Genomic DNA, 22,670 nt, shown 5'->3' on the forward strand with positions numbered 1-22,670 from the left:
CTTCTGCATAGAAACCAATTAGCTTCTAAGCTCAGCTTGTTCAATTAATCCTTGGCAATAAAACCTGGAAGCTAGGTTTCTATGTAGTAGTGAGCCTGATTTTGCACTCTCCAGCTTTAGTAAATCAACCCCTTTGTCTTCAATAAAACAAAGATTAAACTTGAAACACAGTATTGTAAGCAGGAGTATCTGGGAAAAGTAACAAAAGCAGTGGCGGCCCGTCATGCAGGGTGCAGGGGCGCCGCCCCCTATATATGCGTCCAGCCTCCTAATCTACTTGAGGGGCAAATAAATTCCAATGGTGCTTTTTTTAAGCACTTGATTAGAGCCCGAGGCTCTAATTGGAATAAAAAAAAGTGTGGGCTCTGGGCACAGAGCACTGTGTTCCCAGCCCACCCAGTTGTGTGACAAAAGTGAATGAATATTAGCTTTTGTCACACCGATTCTCCTCCCAGCCAATCATGAAGCGAGTCCTGAGACCCATTTCCCGACTGTCTGAAAAGGAGAAGCCAGCTTATTGGCCTAGAAGGAGGAGAAGGGAGGAGACGCATGACCGCTGTGATGCAGGGGAAGACACCACCTGTAGCCCAGGAGGGAAGCGCTGCCCATGCCATAAATGGGGTAAATACGGGGCTGGTAACTGACCGACTGCTGCCACTGAACAAAAGGCATGGCAAACAGAAAGTAATAAAGCAGTGAAAGGCAAGAGAAGATAGTTCGAAGGGACTCCGTTCAAGAAAAGACAAAACAAGGGACTGCAAGCATGGAAAAGCAGGCCTATTATCAACTCTTCAGTTAATACAAGGTTTAGACATAAATATGCAAGAAAATGCAAATTATTTTTAGTCTTAACCATAATATGACAGTCAGGCGCCCCAGTCCCTACAAGATATGGGCACAAAGATGAAAGAAAACTGCATATTTTTCTATAACTTTTCTTTAGGCTGGGTTCACACTAGTGCAAATTTGATGTGCATTTCTCTGCATCCAATTCGTATGGCAGGAGATTGTGACCGGCTCTCAATGGAGCCAGGTTCACACATCTCCATGGCAGCTGCAGAGCGAATTGCACAGGGGTCCTGTGCATCTTTGGCTCCATTTCAGGTTCGAATTCAGGCAAAAATTGGGGGCCGATTCGTCCCTGAAACAGAGAACAGGGACGCACCGGACCCCTGCAGTGAGCCGCATCAAGTATAGATGTGAACCCAGTCAAAGCCATAATCAAACAACAAAGGCCTCATATGAAAACCTGCTACTCATTACTGGCAGCACTGCTTATACAGGTTTCATTCTTACAGATGACATGATAATATCAGGGTATATAAATAGTACCACAGATTGTCCCAATAAAAAAGATGTAATCTACGGAAATTATAAACAAACATGTCTCATAGAGAAACTGTATGTTCTATTAATGTTCCATTAAAGTAGCCCCGGCAGTTTGCCTAAAATAAAACTTAACCTCTTTGTTATCATGAGCTATATTTAGACCATGTTTTCAATGGTTCTGTTCCAGAATATTTTAGGATCTTAGCTGGGTATAAACATTTTTGATCAAAGAACTTATTAGATTTGTAAATGGACAAAACTCACAGCACAAGACTATATGTACATGCTGTTTTCTAATGGCTTATTTCCAATACATAGGGGGTTATTTACGAAAGGCAAATCCACTTTGCACCACAAGTGCACTTTCAAGTGCAGTCACTGTAGATCTGAGGGGCAAATGCAAGGAAAATAAAAAAACAGCATTTTAGCTTGTACATGATTGGATGATAAAATCACCAAAGCTTCTGCTCATTTCAGAGTTTCCCCTCAGATGTACAGCGATCTAAAGTGATTACACTTTCAAGTGTACTTGCTATGCACTTGCAGTGCAAAGTGGATTTGCCTTTTGTAAATACCCCCCATAGTCTTGTCCTTCATGCTGTGGTTCAGATCAACTATATTTTGTGGGGCATTCATTAAACAGATTTCCTTTCCAACAAGGCCCCCCTCAATTTCTGGGAACTGCCCCAATGACAATGATTTGCATGACAGCTTGTGGAAGTGTCTAAACAGAAGTAGTGATGTGAGAGGTAACAACAAATAAAGTTTGTGCACCTCTTTGTAATAAGTTTGAGAATAATTCATGATGACTTTCTTCAAAATATTGCTGTTCAAAAAAGATGTCTCACCATAACCTAATTTCCTTCATCATTTCCTCAAGGGTACAAAGTGCATGTAGCACTTTGCCCTGTTTTGATAGGTGCTTGTATCCAGAGAGATATTGTGGTCAGCAGCACACTCTACCTCCCCTCAATGATGTCCAAACATGTAGCTCTGTAGGAGATGAATACCTAATTACTTGGGATTAACAGCACTGGTCTCCATCTCAAGGTGACTGCCCAAGACCAACGCTGTCACATATCATGCAGGGCCATGGGAGCATGTCAGCACACAAACAGTACTAAGCTCAGAGGCATGATCACAACAAAGGAATTGGATCCTGCAAATGACAGTGCTGAAAAATCAATTTGACCACAGACCTGTATGCATTCTCAATAGAGGGAGCAGTGCTCATTGGGGGAAGGGGGTGGTAGCAACTAGGCTTGACAACTAGGAACGCCCAACAATCCAGCTTCATGAAAGGACGGAGCTCACAGGCAACAACAGCACAGATAAAGAGCGGATTTCATAAAGACTTGTGCAGCCCTTCTTTTTTAAAGCAGAGAAGATTATTTACAGGTAAAATCATGGGACCATCTTTTATACCTCATGAGATTTCATCTTTAATATCAAGTTAAAAGACGCCGTGTAGCAGTAGCACATTAAAGTAAGAAAATCTTTTTTTGAATTTAATAAAAAAATAATAATCAAAAGTTGAACAGCACAGGGGCTATTTCAGCAATGCCACCATTCAAATAACACCCTCTATTTTTTCATGAATCCAAGGCATTTTCTGATAAGACAAGGTGGAGAGGGGCTGTGACGTCATGATCTCCACATCTTGCAATCAGAGAATGCCTTGTAATAGTTGAAAAAGGTGTTCTGTGAATGGCAGCAGTGTTGAGTGACCCCTGTTGTCAGTGTGCAGAGGGGAAGCTGCCTGGTTCAGAACCTGGAAGATCACCGCCATCACTGTAGCAGTGCTGACTACTACAGTGAATTTAGCATTCCCAGCTGCCCTTCGGGTATAAGATATGCATAGTTGCATTGGTCCAATGTAATTATGCAATAAAGATCATACCTGGAGTTCAGCTTTAATCTACATCTGACCCAGGAATAACATATGAAAACACACTTGAAATTCTCTGACAAAAATGCAAGAAAAAAACTATAAAATAATTTCACAATGGTATAGGACTCCAGAGAGGCTGCATAGGTACTTCCCAAATATAAAAAGTGAGTGCTGGAGATGTCAGGTAGAACAAGGAACGATGGTGCATATTTTCTGGACTTGCTTAAGAATTAAAGGGTACTGGGGTGAAGTTCGGAAGATTGTTCAAAAATTTAGTCAGACGGTTATACCAGATGATCCGACCTTCTTTCTCCTGCATATGTCAAATATCCCGGGGGGAACAAATGGGAACCCGATAATACATCATCTATTGAATGCTGCTAAAGCGTTTATACCACTTAAGTGGAAACAAGTACAACCTCCCACTCTGAATATGTGGATTAGGAAGGTAGAAGAAGTGAATAGAATGGAAGATCTGATATGGACAAGTAGGGGAAAAAAAAGAGAAAGACATCTTAAAATATGGTCACCGTGGAATGACCTAATTCAGTCTGAGGAGGGTGAGGGACTAACAAAGGGGGACTAGGGGGGAGAGGGAGGGGGGAGGAGCTATTTGGACTATTTTTTTTTTTTTTTGCTGGTTTGTATGTTGGTTTGTTAGGGCGGGAGGGGGGTTGAACAATGGAATGAAGATAGGGGGGAAGGTATTAGAGGTATAGAGGTTGGAGAGTACCAATGATAAAATGTTTTGCCGTGGGTAAGCGTCACGCCACGGCAGGACACTGGGATGGGTGATGATGTCTTACAAACCTCATTCTCATTTGTCCTCCTCCCTCTTCTTTCTCTTTCTATGACCAGAGGTTGGGATGAACTGTCCCACTGCTTAATTTTCTGCTTTGAAGGGAAGGAGGGGAAGATGGGAGATAATGGGCCTCAGTAGTTGGAATTTTCACCTTATTTTTGAAGTTTAGTGTCTTCTTTTCTTATTATTCTGCGTGTTGAGAAGTATGGAAAAGAAGTTATGTTTAAGTAACTGACCATATATCGATCTCCAGGGCCGCCATCAGGAATTATGGGGCCCCTTACACAGCTTCAGGCATGGGCCCTCCTGGAGCAGAGAACCGGGGGGGGGGTTTCTGTCGCCTGAAATTGAGAAGCGGGGGGGGGCTGCCGCGGTTTTAGCGGGGGGGGGGGGGCCTTTACAAAAAAAAGAAGAAATAAAGAAAAATATATATAAAAAAAGGGGGTTAGCCATCCGGGGCCCTGAGGACCTCTGGGCCCTTTAATAAAAAAAATATATATATATATATTTTTTAAAAGTGGAGTTGCAATCTGGGGCCCTTTAATAAAAACAAGAAACCTCTGGGCCCTTTAGTAAAAAAAAATAAAGAAAAAATATAAAAAAAATAAACATTTATAAATATATATATATATATATATATATATATATATATATATATATATATATATATATATATATATATATATATATATATATATATATATATATATATATATATATATATATATATAAAAAAAGATTGTTTTTATAAAAAAGGGGGGTTGTCATCCGGGGCCCTGGAAATCTCCAGGCCCCTGGGGACCTCCGGACCCCTAAAAAAAAAAAATGGCCCTTTAATAAAAAATAAAATACAAATATATTAAAAAATATATATATTTTTTTATAAAAAATAAATAAAAAAATGGGGGGTTGTCATCTGGGGCCCTGTGGGCCTCCGGGCCCCTTACAGGTGTAATGCCTGTACCCCCCTGATGGCGGCCCTGTCGATCTCTTATGTTAAGATTAATGTCATTCCATATGTTTCGTGTAAATGTTGGAAAAAATGTTGAAAAATAAAGAAATTAAAAAAAAAAAAAAAATTCTCTGACAAATATGGATAGCCTGGGCAGGTATTGGCTGTCCATGTGATATATAGTGACAATGGAAGCTGTTTTTTTTTTTTAAAGTGACCCCGACATAAAAAATGTACAGTAAATCTTTGTTTTAAACATACAGTTGCCTCAATTCACCTTACCTAATTTATTATCCTTACTACGTCAATTCTCCCAAATCTCAGGTTTTCCCTGACCTCTCAGTTGCATCAACTCTTCAACTGCTCCTTAATAACTATATAATTGGGAAAACCATAATAAGAAACCATATATTCACTGCTGTATTGTTTTACCTGCAATTACTGGAGGTTTTGAAACCTAAAAGATATTTGTAACCTATTTATTTCTGATGTCCCACTACATTTACCAGGAGACAAATCCTTTATTCTTGGAGACTTTGTTTCAACTGATCATGATGGATAATTTATTCCTGGAAACAATTTAAAGTATCTCCAGTCTACGAATAGCCACATTATGGAATGAGAGTTGCAACGCCTAGTATGCAACTCCACGCTGTGTTTTATGTCACATGTGCCCATCCTTCTCTTTTCCTGTCATCATCACATATATATTCCTAATAGGAGGATGCAAATCCTCATCAGATAGCTAAATGGCAATACGATAAAAAGCCTTCTGTGTGGAGTAGCCTCCCTAGCACCCCCTAATACTTACCTCTAATACAAATACTTACTTACCCATCCCTGTCCAGCAATTTTTATGAGTCACAGTGGTGTAGTGGCTATCACTTTTGTCTAGCAGTAAAAAGGGTCGCTGATTCGAATCCCAACCACGACACTACCTCCCTGGAGTTTCCATGTTCTCTATGTGCCTGCGTGGGTTTCCTCCCACACTCCAAAGACAGGCTGGTAGGTTAATTGGATCCTGTCTAAATTGTCCCTAGTATGGTGTGTGTATGTATGAATGTGAGTTAGGGACTTTAGAGTGTAATCTCCTTGAGGGTAGGGACTGATGTGAATGCACAATGTAGATGTAAAGTGCTGCGTAAATTGACAGCGCTATATAAGTACTTGAAATAATAATAATAATAATAATAATAATAATAATGAGTCCCTCTGCCATCCACTGATACATAGCAGTGGCGCCATTGGCTCCCACGGCTATTAATCAAAGTCAGTTAGCCAATCACGAGAGGGAGAGGTGGGGCCAAACGGCAGCTCTGTGTCTGAATGGACACATGGAGCTGCAGCACGGCTCAGGTGCCCCCATAGCAAGCTGCTGGCTATAGGGGCACTCAACCTAAGAGGGGGGGGGCAAAGAGCAGCGAGGAGGGACGCAAAAAGAGGAGGATCTAGGCTGTTCTGTGCAAAACCAACTGCACAGAGGAGTAGAACATGTTTGTTATTTATTTTTAAACAAGACTTTACAATCACTTTAAACAGGGAATTGAAGGTGAATCACAAAATTCTGCACTCATGTTTGTTTTTATTTTGGAAAACAGAAAAATCCTTATAAAGTTTTGCACCTGTTCCAAGAACGAAAGAAAAAACGTTGTCATGACACAAAGGGGGTTATTTACTAAAGGCAAATCCACTTTGCACTACAAGTGCAAATTGCACTTGAAAGTGCACTGAAAGTGCACTTGGAAATGAGGTCGCTGTAAATCTGATCATGTGCAAGCTAAAATGCTGTTTTTTATTTCCCTTGTAAGTCCCTCTCGGATCTACTGCGACTGCACTTCCAAGTGCAATTTGCACTTGTAGTGCAAAGTAGATTTACCTTTCGTAAATAACCCCCAAAGTCCCATGACAAGTCGCAGCCCATTGATTTCAATGGCACCCATGCCAATCTATGCAACTTAAAGTTGCAGTTACTTTGAAAAGAGTTCTACACTACTATGATGTGACTTTCTTGCGACTTGAGTATCAGAGAGTGTAAAGTTGTTGCAAAGTTGCATAAAATTCACGCCCAATATTGTGCAACTTTGCAACTGTTGTGCACTAGTGTGAACAGAGCCTTAAGCCCATCTTTGACACAAGGCTGATCCTCCTTAGAACTAGTATTAAAAAAAGCTGTGAGGTTTTGAAAGTCATAAATCTTCAAGTTTACCTTTAACTATTATCCTCACTGCTGTTAGCTTTACAGCATCTACTAATGCTATATCATGACATTTTTTAATAAATGCGAATACCAGTCAAAAAACAGCAGCTATTGAACATACATTATGCATAATGGTAAGCCTAACTTGAGCAATAATAGTAACTTGTTTTTAAGAGTACAATCAGTTGCTAGCTAATGCTTAGTTTGTAATCTGCAGAACTGCAACTGCATCCATTACAGAAATAAATCAACTTATGAAATAAATAAAAAAAGAGGCATTTGGTCATACAACCAATCAACTGCTTGTTGTGTGTTTGGCTATATATGCTGTGCCAATTAAATGGGTCTGATATGACACTCACAGAAAATCTAGTTCTGCAGGGATTCCCTAATCAATCATACACACTTTTGGAAAATATCTGTATAACTGATCTGAATCTTCCTTTCTCTCATTGAAAAAGGAAATTGTGTTTAACCAAGCATCACCCATAGTCTGCCCATCTACAGTCTGTCCATAACCCGTTTGGGAAAATTACAGCTGGAATGTGATTCGCTGTAACAGCAACACAAGATATCTTCTCCGTTTTAGGTTTTATGAATTGCGGTATAAACAAAAAACTATTTCCCTACTGTAATAAAACATGAAAAGACAGTGGTGAACCTTACTAAACAGGAGTTGACAGAATCTGGAGCATCTGTGCTCAAACTTCTGTAAAGGCAGAAGGTTTTTAACCCCTAAGTCAGGGCTTGAGTACTGCAGGAACGAATGGAAACATTGTTCCTGTACTTTTTCTACAGCAGGAATGATGTTCCCTTTGCGCTGTGGCTGCAGAGTCGTCCCCTCCCTCCTCCTCTTGTGTAAAATATGATGTCCTGGTCAGTGGCGGAGTGTAGCCACAGCCGGGCACCCACAGTAACAATGCCGGCGACATGGAGGAGAGGGGCTTTGTGCGCCCGCATCGCTGGACCGTAGGACAGGCGAGTGTCTGATTATTAAAAGTTAGTAGCTACACTTTAACGCAAGACTAAACATTGCAGGCTTTTTATTGCAGAAGAGAGGAGCAGCAATTCTTGACTCTGCCTCCTGGAAATTAATATATACTCTTAAATTTTGACCAGCCCTCCTGTACCTGGCCCGCCCCGGCTCTGCCAACTCAGCATTGTGGGCCCGGAGCATAAAGAGGACTAGGACTCCCAAATTATGTGCACCAATGTGCCAATCCCTGCTGTGCAACTATTAAAAAAAAACAAAAAAAACACTCCTGGTCCCCTGTGTTCCGGGCCTGGGGACAGGTTTCCCTGTATTTTCCTGCATTTATTTTATCCTGTTGCCTCAAAAGCCATCCAAGGCTTGCTGCAGAAAAAGCAGCCCAAATATGATGTGGCTGCCACCATAGTTCAAGGAGGGCATTATGTATTTACAATGATATGCAGTGGTTGCTCAGGGTGCTTGTTCTGATGTCAAGAAAAATTGTATTTTTATCTTACTAGAAGTTAGTGGAAACAAAAAGGTGGGGGCGGAAATATAGCAGTGTGATTTATAAGAAGGGACATGCCCTACATGTGCTCAATATATACAGTAAACTTACAAAACTAATAGAAAAAAGAAAAACAAGCACGATTAGAAACAAGTAACGACCCTTACTTGTCGGAAGCACAATCGGGTGTTTTTTTTTAAATCAATGCAGTACTTACCGTTTTAGAGATAGATGTTCTCCGCGGCTTCCGGGTATGGGCTGCGGGACTGGGCGTTCCTATTTGATTGACAGCCTTCTGACGGTCGCATACATGGCGTCACGAGTTCCCGAAAGTAGCCGAACGTCGGTGCGCAGGCGCCGTATAGAGCCGCACCGATGTTCGGCAACTCGTGACGCGCTGTATGTGACCGTCGGAAGGCTGTCAATCAAATAGGAACGCCCAGTCCCGGAGATCATACCCGGAAGCCACGGTAAGTACTGCTTTGATTTAAAAAAAAAAACACCCGATTGTGCTTCCGACAATTAGCGTCAATCTAATGTTAAAAAATGTTTTTCGGGTGAACCTCCACTTGAAGTGTTTGTTATTTTCTGTACTGCTTTATTTAGTTTTCCCTTGAGGTTTCAGTGCTATAAGGGGATTTTTAATACAGCTTACCTGTAAAATCCTTTTCTTGGAGTACATCACGGGACACAGAGCGGCATATTCATTACTATGTGGGTTATATGGAGTACCTTCAGGTGATGGACACTGGCAATCTCAAACAGGAAGTCCCCTCCCTATATAACCCCCTCCCATAGGAGGAGTCCCTCAGTTTTGTAGCAAGCAGTATGCCACCCAAAATGTTCCCCATAAGAGGGGTGGGAGCTCTGTGTCCCGTGATGTACTCCAAGAAAAGGATTTTACAGGTAAGCTGTATTAAAAATCCCCTTTTCTTTTCCGTACATCACGGGACACAGAGCGGCATATTCATTACTATGTGGGATGTCCGAAAGCAATGCTTCCAATGAGGGGAGGGAGACATCTCAGCCAGGAGATTTAATTCAGAAAGTATTCTTTAAATCATAAAAAATCCAAATTAAATCCAACAAAAAATAATTATTCTGATTAATTTAATTAATTCATTAATCAATCAAGGGTGCCCCGAGTCTAGAGGATCTCAAATCGCAGCCTGCAGCACTGCCTGTCCAAAGGCTGCATCGGCCCTTCGTCTCACGTCCAACTGGTAGAATTTTGTGAACGTGTGGACCGACGACCAGGTTGCCGCCTTGCAAACCTGAGCCATAGAGATCTGGTGGTGTGCTGCCCAGGAGGCGCTCATGGCCCTAGTAGAATGGGCCTTAACTGATAAAGGAGGGGGCAACCCTTTCAAGCCATAGGCCTGACCGATTACTTGCTTAATCCATCTAGAGATGGTAGCCTTAGCTGCTGCCTGACCTCTCTTAGGCCCTTCCGGCAGAATGAACAATGTATCTGTTTCTCGAACCTCTTCTGTAGCTTTGAGATAGGCCTTCATGGCTCTGACAACATCCAAGGTGTGCAGTAACCCTTCCTTTCTAGAAGAGGGTTTTGGAAAAAAGGATGGTAGGACCAAATCCTGGTTCAAGTGAAAACTGGACACCACCTTGGGCAGAAAAGACGGATGTGGACGGAGAACCACCCTATCTTTATGTAGAATGAGGTAAGGTTCTCTACAAGACAAGGCTGCCAGCTCTGAAACTCTTCTAGCGGAAGCCATAGCGACCAAAAATACCAACTTCCGAGTCAGTAAAACTAACGGAACCTCTGCCAGAGGCTCAAATGGCTGTTTTTGCAGTGCTGACAACACAAGGTTCAAATCCCACGGACAAACCGGAGACTTGATGGGGGGATTAATGCGTAAGACCCCCTGTAAAAAGGTTTTAACCAAAGAGTGCGTGGCTAACGGCCTCTGAAACCATACAGATAAGGCAGAAATCTGTCCTTTAATAGTACTTAAGGCCAAACCTTTATCTACTCCTATCTGGAGGAAACGCAATACCCTGTCAATGGTGTATTTGCGTGGAAGCCATCTCTGGGACTCACACCAGCTTACGTAGGCCCTCCAGACCCTGTAATAAATTACTCTGGAGACTGGTTTTCTAGCCTTAATCAGAGTAGAAATAACTTGGCTAGATAGGCCCCTACCCCGGAGGATCAGGGATTCAGCCGCCAGGCCGTCAAATTTAGATGCCGTAAGGCAGGGTGGAGTATCGGGCCTTGAGAGAGTAGGTCTGGCCGAAGTGGAAGGGTCCATGGTTCGCCCACTGACATTCTCACGATCAGTGAGTACCACGACCTCCGGGGCCATGCGGGGGCTATCAGAATGACTGGTTTGTACTCCACCCTGATCCTGCGCAGCAGGCGGGGCAGCATCTGTAACGGGGGGAAGGCGTACAGCAGATTGAACGGATGCCAAGGGCAAACCAACGCATCGGTTCCACAGGCCAGAGGGTCCCTTGATCGGGACATGAACTTGCTCAGTTTCCTGTTGAACCTTGATGCCATGATGTCCACATCCGGAGATCCCCACTTCTGGCAGATCTCCTGAAAGACTTGGGGATGGAGGGACCACTCCCCTGAAACTAGCTGCTGGCGACTTAAGAAGTCCGCCTGTAAATTGTCCACCCCTGGGATAAAGATTGCCGAGATGCATGGTACATGCGACTCTGCCCATAGGAAAATTAAGCTCACTTCCCTTTGGGCGGCTCGACTCTTCGTGCCCCCTTGGTGATTTATATATGCCACTGCTGTGGCATTGTCGGACTGCACTCTCACTGGAAACCCTAGAAGTTTGGACGTCCAGGCCTTTAAGGCTAAACGGGCCGCCCTGATCTCCAGGACATTGATTGGCAGCCCTCTTTCCGACTCTGTCCAAACTCCCTGCTGGACTTGCCCATCCAGGACTGCTCCCCAGCCCTTCAGGCTGGCATCTGTGGTTACCAGTTTCCAGATGATGGGACTGAATGACTTCCCCTTTAGGAGGTTCTGAGGCTTTAGCCACCAGTAGAGGCTTTGCCGGACCCTTGATGGAAGGATCAATGGAAGATCCAGGCGTTGCGGATCTTTGTTCCATGCAGACAGGATGGTTGCCTGCAGGATTCGAGTGTGTGCCTGAGCGTATGGTACTGCCTCGAAGGTGGCCACCATTTTTCCCAGTAATTTCATGCACAATCGTATAGTTGGCTGCCTTTTGCTTAACACCAACTGGATCAATTCTTTGATCCCTTTGAACTTCTCTAAAGGAAGAAACACTCTTTGCTGCTCCGTGTCTAGCAGCATGCCGAGGTATTCCAATCGTTTTGTGGGTTGTAAAGCCGACTTTTCTTGGTTTAAAACCCAACCGAATACCTCGAGGTACTGAACTGAAAGGGCTACCGCTCGACACAGGCCCGGAGCAGAGTGATCTATGATCAGGAGGTCGTCCAAATAGGCCAGGATCAAGATTCCCTGGGTCCTTAGATTGGCCAAGATGGGGGCCAGGACCTTCGTAAACACACGGGGGGCAGTAGCCAACCCGAAAGGAAGAGCCACAAATTGATAGTGGCGCCCTGCGATAGCAAAGCGTAGGAATTTTTGATGACCCTGAAAAATTGGAACATGAAGATACGCGTCTCTTATGTCTATTGAGGCCAAGAAATCGTTTCGCTGCAAGGCTGCGGCAGCAGACCGTATGGATTCCATCCGAAAGGACCGAATCCTCAGGTAAGAGTTTAGAATCTTTAGATCCAGGATGGGCCTTACATCGCCGCTGGGCTTTGGCACAATGAACAGATTGGAGTAAAAGCCTAGCTTGTGCTCCTGAACTGGTACCTCTACGATTACCCCTTGGTTTAGAAGACGATCCAAGGCTGTTAGCAAGGCAGCCCTCTTTTCCGGCTCGCTTGGAATTCTTGATTCCTGAAAATGCGGAGGGGGAAACTCCCGAAATTCTATTTTGTAACCAGTCGCCACCAGGGAAAGAACCCATTTGTCGGGGATCTTGGCTTCCCAAACTCTTGCAAAGAATCGAAGCCTGCCCCCCACCCGATTGAGTGGGGGCGCCCCTTCATAACGCTGACTTTGGAGCAGGTTTAACTGGCTTGCGGACCCATGGTCGCTTGCCACCCGCGGCCTGCCCTTGCGACTTATTACCAAAGTTTGACCGTGCGGGAGGCCGTCGATACTGCCTGAGGGCCCTGGGGCTGGGGATTGCTGCCGCTTAAATGCTGGACCCCTAAATCTCCTTTTGACTGGTAAAAGAGTACTCTTGCCACTAGATATCGTCTGTATGTACTTATCCAGATCTTCCCCAAAGAGCCTCCCTCCGTGGAAGGGAAAACCCGCCAACAGTTTTTTACACGGAGTCTCTGCCGACCAATTCTTTAGCCACAGGAGCCTTCGCATATGCACCAAAAATAGCGACAGACGGGAAGCTTGTTGGATGGAGTCCTTTATGGCATCCACCGCGAAACATAGAGCCCTGGGAAGGTCGGCCAGATCCTGTGCCTGCTGAGCCGGGAGCTCTTTTAGCATCTGCTTAGTCTGGTCTTTTAACGCCTGACAAACGCCAATTGCAGCCACGGCCGGTTGCACCACTGCCCCTGCAGTAGAAAAGGATGCCTTCAAAAGGGTTTCCAACCGCTTATCAACCGGATCCTTGAACATCTGTATGTTTTCTACTGGGCAAGTTAAAGATTTGTTTACGCAGGAAACCGCTGCATCCACAGCGGGAAGCACCCATTTCTTTGAAAATTTTTCCTCCATAGGGTACAAAACAGAAAACCTTTTAGGAGGAACAAAAATTTTATCGGGCCGGGCCCAATCTTGAAAGATCAGGTCTTCCAACAATGGGTGAACCGGAAATACTGCGTTACTTAATGGTGCCTTTAAGGAGCCCAAAGAAGACACGGCAGGAATCTGAGGCCCTGGCGAGGGCAGCTTAAAAGCCGAGCGGACCATGTCTGTTAAAGACTGTACCCACAGATTCTCAGCTTGAGAGACCGAAAAGGGTTCCTCAATAGTGGACTCCTCAATGTCTGAACCTTCTAGGCCCTGCTCCGTTTGGTCCTCCTGGGATTCTAAATCCTCTGGGGAGAGAATCTCAGCATCAGAGGACACCAACTTAGGGGACGGAGATCTAGTCCGCTTTTTGGCTGCCAGAGAATTAGTAAGAAAAGTAGTCAGCCTCTGTTCTAACCCCTGCAGGGAGACAGATAACATATCCTGCGTGACAAACACTGGGTCGGGCAGAATGGGGCCAGCCACAGCACCCACCACACCTAATGGCTCCTCAAAGGCGGCATCTTCTAGCTTTTTAGGAGAGGACAGAACTTGATTAAGATCCTCCGAGCTAGAGGGGGAACCCTTCTGTTTCTTTGCATTTTTAGCACCTTTAGGGCCCATGATACAATACCGAGGGACTCCGCTACTAACAACTGACTGTTGTAGCAAGGAGAACAAAAAAATATAGGTAGCTTAAGGTAGAAAACCTTATAAGCCAATGGGAAGGTAGTGCAGACCTTTCCCTGAAAGAAAAACTTTTTTTTTTTTTTTTTTTTTTTTTTTATTTTTTTTTTTTTTTTTTTTTTTTTTTTTTTTTTTTTTTTTTCAAATATTAAAATTTTTGCACTTTAAAAGGTACTGTGTGAATGCCAGACTGCTGTCAAAAAACCTTTGGCTTAATAGAGAAAATCAGGGGAACATCTCCTATCTTCTCCCTTTAGTCAGTGAGGAGCTTAGCTCCAGACCTAAACAGGTCTCTTTTACCGCCACTAGGTGTCACCCTGCTCCGCTCTGTGTCCCGCTCTGAGCTCCTCCAGTCAGCAGACGAATCCTACACTGACCGGAGGACAGAGCTGCTCAAGATAACAGCGAGGGGGGAACGCCCCTCTCACCCTGCCGACGTCACGACGCTCCCCGCCCCCTCCGCGCGCATCTACATCATGCGCGCGCACGCGCGCGCGCGCGCGCGTCCCAGAGGGAAGCATGAAGGAGAGGAGCAGCACGCCGGCGGCCAACACAGTCCGTGGGGGTGGGGGAGTATGCTAGTAATGGGAGGTGACCATCCTGTCTAGCAGACATAGTGGTAAAGTTTGCCAATGCAGAGCATCCCAGGCTAACCCAACTAGACTTCCCCCTGAGAGACCTGCCGACGAACCAAGTTCCGCAGGCCCCCCTCTTACCTGCTCCACGCTGCAGGGTATTGCAGAAAGCAAGAGGCCCAATCTTCCCCCATCTCCGTGGGTTCTGTACTAGACCTTCAGGGACCCGGGTCCTGCTGGAACACCACTGCCCTGGACCTATACAGCATCCTGGCAACAGTACCTTTTGGACTTTAGAAAGCTCAAAGTTCTGGGCCCAGGATCCAGCCCCTTAAAAAGAGGCATTATAGGCGAAACCCCACGACTTGGGGCCCGGGTACTGTCCACTTTGGCTCTGAGGCACTTTGGACAGATCCGGTATAGTCTGCCTAGTCTCAAGGACCTGGAGGCAAACTTCTTGTGACCAACACCTAAGACACTGGCGAAAAAACTGAGGGACTCCTCCTATGGGAGGGGGTTATATAGGGAGGGGACTTCCTGTTTGAGATTGCCAGTGTCCATCACCTGAAGGTACTCCATATAACCCACATAGTAATGAATATGCCGCTCTGTGTCCCGTGATGTACGGAAAAGAAAGTTTCAGTGCTATAAATATGCATTGATTACTGTATAAATGTGACTGGCAGGGAAAAGGTTAACACTAGGGGGCGAGGAAGGGGTTAAATGTGTAGCCTAGTGAATGTTCCAACTGTCGGGGGAGGGGACTGACTGGGGGAGGTGACCGATCTGTGTCCCTATGTACAAGGGACACAGCATCGGTCTCCTCTCTCCCTGACAGGACGTGGATCTGTGTGTTTACACACACAGATCCACGTCCTTGTCTGTGTAACTGCCGATCGCCAGTGATTGGCGGACATCGCGGCTGCCAGGCATGCGCATCAGCATTTCAGTGATGCGGCGGGCTCGCACGCCCCCCAGTGGCTGGAGACCGGAGGCCGTATATAGATTGCCTCCCGGCAATTGGAATCCATACTGCGGCCGTACAAAGTCGTACGGCCGCAGTGAAGGAAGTGGTTAATGTGGAACTACACTGCATCTGAGCACCACAAACCAAAACACTTTCAATTGTATATTTTTAACAGACCAAAAAGGGAAAATATATGAGTTTTGTATATAAAACTCAAAACAAGACATGGATTCTAAACCATGAAACAAATACATAAATCATTATTTTTAGGCCCAAGAGACTGGTCCATTTTTATAACTTAACTCTTACCTCATCTCCTCTTAGCATTTCAGAGCCATCAGAATCTCGGACCTGACTAGATTTCTGTGCTATTTCTCTTTCTAAATTGGCAATTTCTTCCTTAGCATCCTGTAATTCTTCAGCTTTGGTTTCTTTCTTGCGTGAAATTATGGCTGCCTGTGAAATCAGAATTTGTGTACATATAAATACAGTATATTTGTGTTATAAACACACACACATTCCTAATTCCAAGAACTCTGTCTTTTTGTAGTCAAAGTAAGAAAACACAAAACCTTTTATTATATTTAAATAGTTCGATAACGTAAAATAGCAATCAGCGCAGTCGGAAAAAATAAAAATGTTTACAAACCATATGAGTGGGTTGCAAGCTTATACACCATTAGATTGATTTCACTACACCCCCAACATCAAACAAGTATACAAAATAGGTGTAGCACAACCTATGCTATATTAATCACAAATATCATAAAATGTGCAAATAATAAACATAAATTCCATTGGTAGTGCTTCCACCACACAAAAAAATTAAATACTCACCTCCAGGTTTGACCTCTAAATAAATAATAAGGTCAACAAGCGTTTCATGTCCCCCTAGGGTTATCCCCCGGGTTAGATGCACAGCGTTCAGCTTCTCTCCACTGCATGCATCGCACCTCACATAAAACTTGTATTATTAACATAAACACACACCACAGGTTGAACTGGATGAACTGGTAGCTTTTCAACCTTTCTGACTATGTTTGAACACGCGAACACCGTTAAAGTCTTTGGCACACGAACGTGAAAAATCAAAAGTGCTAATTTTAAAGGTTAATATGCAAGTTATTGTCATAACAAGTGTTTGGGGACCTGGGTCCTGCCCCAGGGGACATGTATCAATTAAAAAAAAAAAGTTTTGAAAACTGACGTTTTTTCCAGGAGCAGTACGGTAGTTTTAATAATTCTTAAAGTGAAACAATCAAAGTGAAATATTCCTTTAAATTTTGTACCTGGGGGGTGTCTATAGCATGCCTGTAAAGTGGCGCATTTTTCCTATGTTTAGAACAGTCCCTGCAAATGACATTTCTAAAGGAAAAAAGTAATTTAAAACTACTCGCGGCTATTCATGAATTGTCGGGTACCGGCAATACAGATAAAAGTAATTGAAAAAAATGGCATGGGTTTACCCCCGGTCCATTACCAGGCCCTTTGGGTCTGGTATGAATAATAAGGGGAACCCTGAACCAAATAAAAAAAAAACTGCATGGGGGAACCCCTAAATTACATACCAGGCCCTTCAGGTCTGGTATGGATATTAAGAGGAACCCGGCGCCAATTTTTTTTTTTTAATGGTGTAGGGGTGTCCCTCAAAATCCATACCAAACCCTTCAGGTCTGGTATGGATTTTAAGGGGAACCCAGGGCTAAAATACAAAAAAAAATGGCGTGGGGTCCCCCCAAAAATCCATATCAGACCCTTATCCGAGCACGCAACATGGCAGGCCGCAGGAAAAGGGGGGGGGGACGAGAGAGTGCCTCCCTCCTGAACTGTATCAGGCCACCTGCCCTGTTGATGGGGACAAGGGCCTTATCCCCACAACCCTTGCCCGGTGGTTGTGGGGGTCTGCAGGCGGGGGGCATATTGGAATCTGGAAGCCCCCTTCAACAAAGGGGACCCTCAGATCCCAGCCCCCCCTATGTGAATTGGTAACGGGGTACCATTTCACAAAAAAAGGGTCAAAAATTGTAAAAAACACAGACACAGCTTGGGAAAAGTCCTTTATTAAAAAAGAAAAAACAATTCCAGCGAAGTAATCCATTCTCGACCCAGAATATGGAAAAATATGCCGCCGCGATCCGATTCCACCTCCATGGGAGGCGCCCGCCGAATGACGCTACTCCTGCCGTGACAGTTCTTAAACAGCTGAGGGCGGGGCCACCCATGGCGTGTGCGGGTGACCCCGCCCCCTCTGACGCAACAGGAAACCCCTGTTACGTCAAAGGGGGTGGGATCACCCGCGCATGTCGCGGGTGGCCCCGCCCTCAAATATTTAAGAGCTGTCACGGTGGGTGTAGCGTCATTCGGCGGGCTCCTCCCATGGAGGCGGAATCGGATCATGGTGGCGTGTTTTTCTCTATCCCGGGTCGAGAATGGATTACATCGCAGGAAATTTTTTCTTTCCTTTTTTAACCAGTTCCCGACCCCCGCATGTACATATACGTCCACAATATGGCACGTACAGGCACATGGGCGTACACGTACGTCCTCGCCTATTAGCGGGTGGGGGGTCCGATCGGGACCCCCCCCGCTACATGCGGAGGTCGGGTCCGCTCGGGGAGCGATCCGGGACCACGGCGCGGCTATTTGTTTATAGCCGCTCCGTCGCGATCGCTCCCCGGAGCTGAAGAACGGGGAGAGCCGTGTGTAAACACGGCTTCCCCGTCCTTCACTATGGCGGCGCATCGATCGCGTCATTCCCTTTATAGGGAAGACACGATCAATGACGTCATTCCTACAGCCACACCCCCAAACAGTTGTAAACACATACTAGGTGCACCCTAACTCCTACAGCGCCACCTGTGGTTAACTCCCAAACTGCAACTGTCATTTTCACAATAAAGAATGCAATTTAAATGCATTTTTTGCTGTGAAAATGACAATGGTCCCAAAAATGTGTCAAAATTGTCCGAAGTGTCCGCCATAATGTCGCAGTCACGAAAAAAATTGCTGATCGCCGCCATTAGTAGTAAAAAAAAAAAAAATTTATAAAAATGCAATAAAACTATCCCCTATTTTGTAAACACTATAAATTTTGCGCAAACCAATCGATAAACGCTTATTGCGATTTACTTTACTAAAAATAGGTAGAAGAATACGTATCGGCCTAAACTGAGGAAAAAAAATGTTTTTATATATGTTTTTGGGGGATATTTATTACAGCAAAAAGTAAAAAATATTGCATTTTTTTCAAAATTGTCGCTCTATTTTTGTTTATAGCGCAAAAACTAAAAACCGCAGATGTGATCAAATACCACCAAAAGAAAGCTCTATTTGTGGGGAAAAAAGGACGCCAATTTTGTTTGGGAGCCACGTCGCACGACCGCGCAATTGTCTGTTAAAGCGACGCAGTCCCGAACTGTAAAAACACCTTGGGTCTTTAGGCTGCATATTGGTCCGGGGCTTAAGTGGTTAATAAAGGACTTTGTGTTTTTTACAATTTTTGACACTTTTTTTGTGGAATGGTAGGGGTTACCAATTCACATAGGGGGGGCGGGATCTGGGGGGTCCCCTTTGTTGAAGGGGGCTTCCAGATTCCATTAAGCCCCCAGCCTGCAGACCCCCACAACCACCGGGCAAGGGTTGTGGGGATGAGGCCCTTGTCCCCATCAACATGGGGACATCCTCCCTATGTTGAGGGCATGTGGCCTGGTACGGTTCAGGAGGGGGGACGCCTGCAAGGTTGCGTGGTTAGATAAGGGCCTGGTATGGAATTTGGGGGGAGGGACCCATGTCTTTTTTAAAAAAATTTCCAATGACTTTTATCTGTATTGCCGGGACACGACAATTCATTATAGCCGCAAGTAGTTTAAAATTACTTTTTTCCTTTAGAAATGTCATTTTGTGCAGGGACTGTTCTAAACATGGGAAAAATGCGCCACTTTACAGGCATACTATAGACACCCCCCAGGTACGAAATTTAAACCAATATTTCACTTTTATTGTTTCACTTTAAAGGGTCACTAAAGGAATTTTTTTTTTAGCTAAATAGCTTCCTTTACCTTACTGCAGTCCTGGTTTCATGTCCTCATTGTTCGTTTTTGCTCTGATGTTGCTTTAATCCTTCTCTGTTCTTAACAGTCTGTTTCCTGATGAAAAAAGTCATGGGAGCTTTCTCTCTGTGGTCACTAATCAAGGAGGTGTGATTACTGTGTGTTTAAAACCTCTGAACAACAATCAGTTTCGTTTTCCAAACCATCACTGCCCTGTATTGGCCCTTTGACTCTGTTCATCACAGAAGCATGAAACAGCATGCAAAAACGAAACTGAAACTGTAGGTACATTATATGGATTGATTATCTATTTTTAATCATTTTTAAAAGGAATCAGTTAACTATTATGTCTCTATATGTAAACAGTAATTTCAGCAAAAAAAATGTTTTCCTTTACAACTCCTTTAAGCATTATTAAAATCACTTTTTTTTTCATTGATACATGTCCCCTGGGGGTAGGACCCAGGTCCCCAAACACTTTTTAAGACAATAACTTGCATATTAACCTTTAAAATGAGCACTTTTGATTTCTCCCATAGACTTTTAAAGGGTGTTCAGTGACTTTCGAATTTGCAGAGAACACCCCAAATTGTTCACTATTTGGCGAACACCCAATGTTCGAGTTGAACTTATATTTAACTCGAACATCGGGCTCATCCCCAATATATATCTATCTATATATCCCATTAATTTCAATGGCCCCAGTTCACATCTGAGCGCTCTGTCACCTTAAGCAAAACGCCCCTCCATTTAAAAAAAGTACATGTGCTTCTTTTTTGGCAGATTACATTGGCGACTTGTCAACTTCAAAAACGCCTGTACAAAAATGCAAGAAAAAAACTCCAGAAAAATGCCTGTAAACTAGCAACGCCTAGATGTGAACGGAGTCTTAGCGGTGTTTGACCTAATTATTTAGAGGTCAAACCTGGAGGTGAGCATTTAATTGTTTCACATGGTGGTGGCACGCCTGGCAAAATTAGTTGTGTAATATTTTGAAGATTTTGAAACATCCGACGCAGTGGTGATTGATGGCACTACCAATGTACTTTAGGTTTATTATCTGAACATTTGTATAGTATAGATTGCACTACACCTATTTTGTATACATATATTTATATAGTTACTTGCAGAGCTTTTTTTCTCAGAAAATAGGTGCAGGAACCCAACCACGACCCCGGTCAGATTCCACAAATAGTAGGAGGGTCTTAAAGGGTGCAGAGTTCAAGGGGTTACACACAAAGTGCAGAGCTGTCACTTGTAAACACAAAAACTAGACTTCTGTGTTTACAAGTGATTGTGGTGAGTAGGCACCAAAGGGTCTGAGCCAGAGGTGGTGGAACTGAGTTCCCCCAAGTTCCCCCTGAAAAAAAGCCCTGGTTACTTGTAAAACAATCTATAAAATTATTGTGAATATGTTTCCCTCATTCTGACAAGAAGCTAAGGCACCATTCACACCCAAGCTATTTTCTAGCTTGTAGCTCTAAAATGCTCAACAAGCCAAATCCTATTCATTTCAATGGCCTCTTTTCACATCCGAGTGTTCTGTTCCTGAAGCTCAAGCTTTTTTTTTTGTCAGATTACAAGCGTTTTTGGCCCCATAGACTTCAATAGAAATGCCTGACTTGGGCAAAAAAACGCTTGTAAAATGCTCAGATAGCAACTCTCCTCCCCCTTTAGTGCTTTCTATTGGCTAAACAAAACACCTGAAGCTGTAAAAACACTTATAATACACTTCTAAAATACTTTAAAAAAAAGCTTGTAATAAGCTGCAAAAAAGCTTTAAAAAATGTCTGAAAAACATTGGGTAAATCGATACGCTCAGGTGTGAATGGAGCCTAATGCCGCGTACACACGGCCATTTTTCATGACGTGAAAAATGAAATTTTTTAAAATGGCCATTAAATATTTAGAACATGCTTTAATTTTTCTTGTTGTTTTTCACGTCGTGAAAAGCGGTCGTGTGTAGGCTTTAAGGACGGGAAAAAACGCGCATGCTCAGAAGCAAGTTATGAGCCAGGAGCACTCATTCTGGTAAAACTAGCGTTTGTAATGGAGATAGCACATTCGTCACGCTGTAACAGACTGAAAAGCATGAAGACTGAAAAGCACAATCGTCTCTCACCAAACTTTTACTAACACTAAATCAGCAAAAGCAGCCGAAAGGGTGGCGCCATCTGAATGCAACTTCCCTTTTATAGTGCCGTCCTACGTGTTGTACGTCACCGCGCTTTGCTCAAGCATTTTTTTTCCATGATTGTGTGTATGCAAGGCAGGCTTGACAAGAATCACGTCGAGAAAAACATAGTTTTTTCTAGGACATTAAAAACGGTCGTGTGTACGAGGCATAAGTGAAGGGAAGATTTTCTCTATTGTAGAGAATGTTTGGCAATCATGGTATCCCTGAGTTGTTGTGCTAAATACAAAGAAAGACAAAAGAAACAGGAATTCTAGTACACTGTAAATATAAATAAACTATTTATCTTATGAAAGCATTTGTAACAAACCATTCCCTGGCACTGTAAACCTTATTGTTTCCCAGAAAGTTATAGATCACACTTATCTGACTTACTTTCTTACATTTCTACAACTTTTCTATTAATATCTACCCAGTACAGTATGAGAAATGAAAGTGTCTCAGACAAAAAAAGAAAAAAAAACCACCACAATCTATTATAAAACAACATGTTTAGAGAATTATTTGAATATATACTTGCTGCCGAAAAAGGGACAGTTTGTCATCGGTCGGGTCATTTCTCATTCTCTTTTCAGTGAGCTGATTGATTTCTGAATTGACTTCTTGGATCTAAAAAAATAAATAAAAAAAAGCACCACTGTTTTGATTGGCAATGACGAAATAAAAAATGCTACTTTGAATGAAGTACCCATTTAGTAAATATCTTCAATCTACAAATTTATCAATGTGTAAACATAAAACATATGATTTAATATGATTTCTTTCTGACAAT

The 22,670-nt window shown here is 43.5% G+C and overlaps 1 protein-coding gene across 2 annotated transcripts in view; it reads right to left on the reverse strand.

Annotated features, from left to right (window-relative positions):
* Window positions 1-22,670, reverse strand: part of IFT81 (intraflagellar transport 81) — a 234,244-nt gene that overhangs the window by 114,432 nt on the left and 97,142 nt on the right. For both annotated transcript variants that reach the window (XM_040346783.1, XM_040346792.1), the window contains 2 exons: window positions 22,415-22,507; window positions 15,965-16,111 (listed from right to left, as the gene is read on the reverse strand). In XM_040346783.1, the coding sequence (XP_040202717.1) occupies window positions 15,965-16,111; window positions 22,415-22,507 (240 nt within the window). The remainder of the gene's footprint in view (window positions 1-15,964; window positions 16,112-22,414; window positions 22,508-22,670) is intronic.

This window comes from Rana temporaria, chromosome 1 (genome assembly GCF_905171775.1).
Source record: "Rana temporaria chromosome 1, aRanTem1.1, whole genome shotgun sequence".
NCBI lineage: Eukaryota > Metazoa > Chordata > Amphibia > Anura > Ranidae > Rana > Rana temporaria.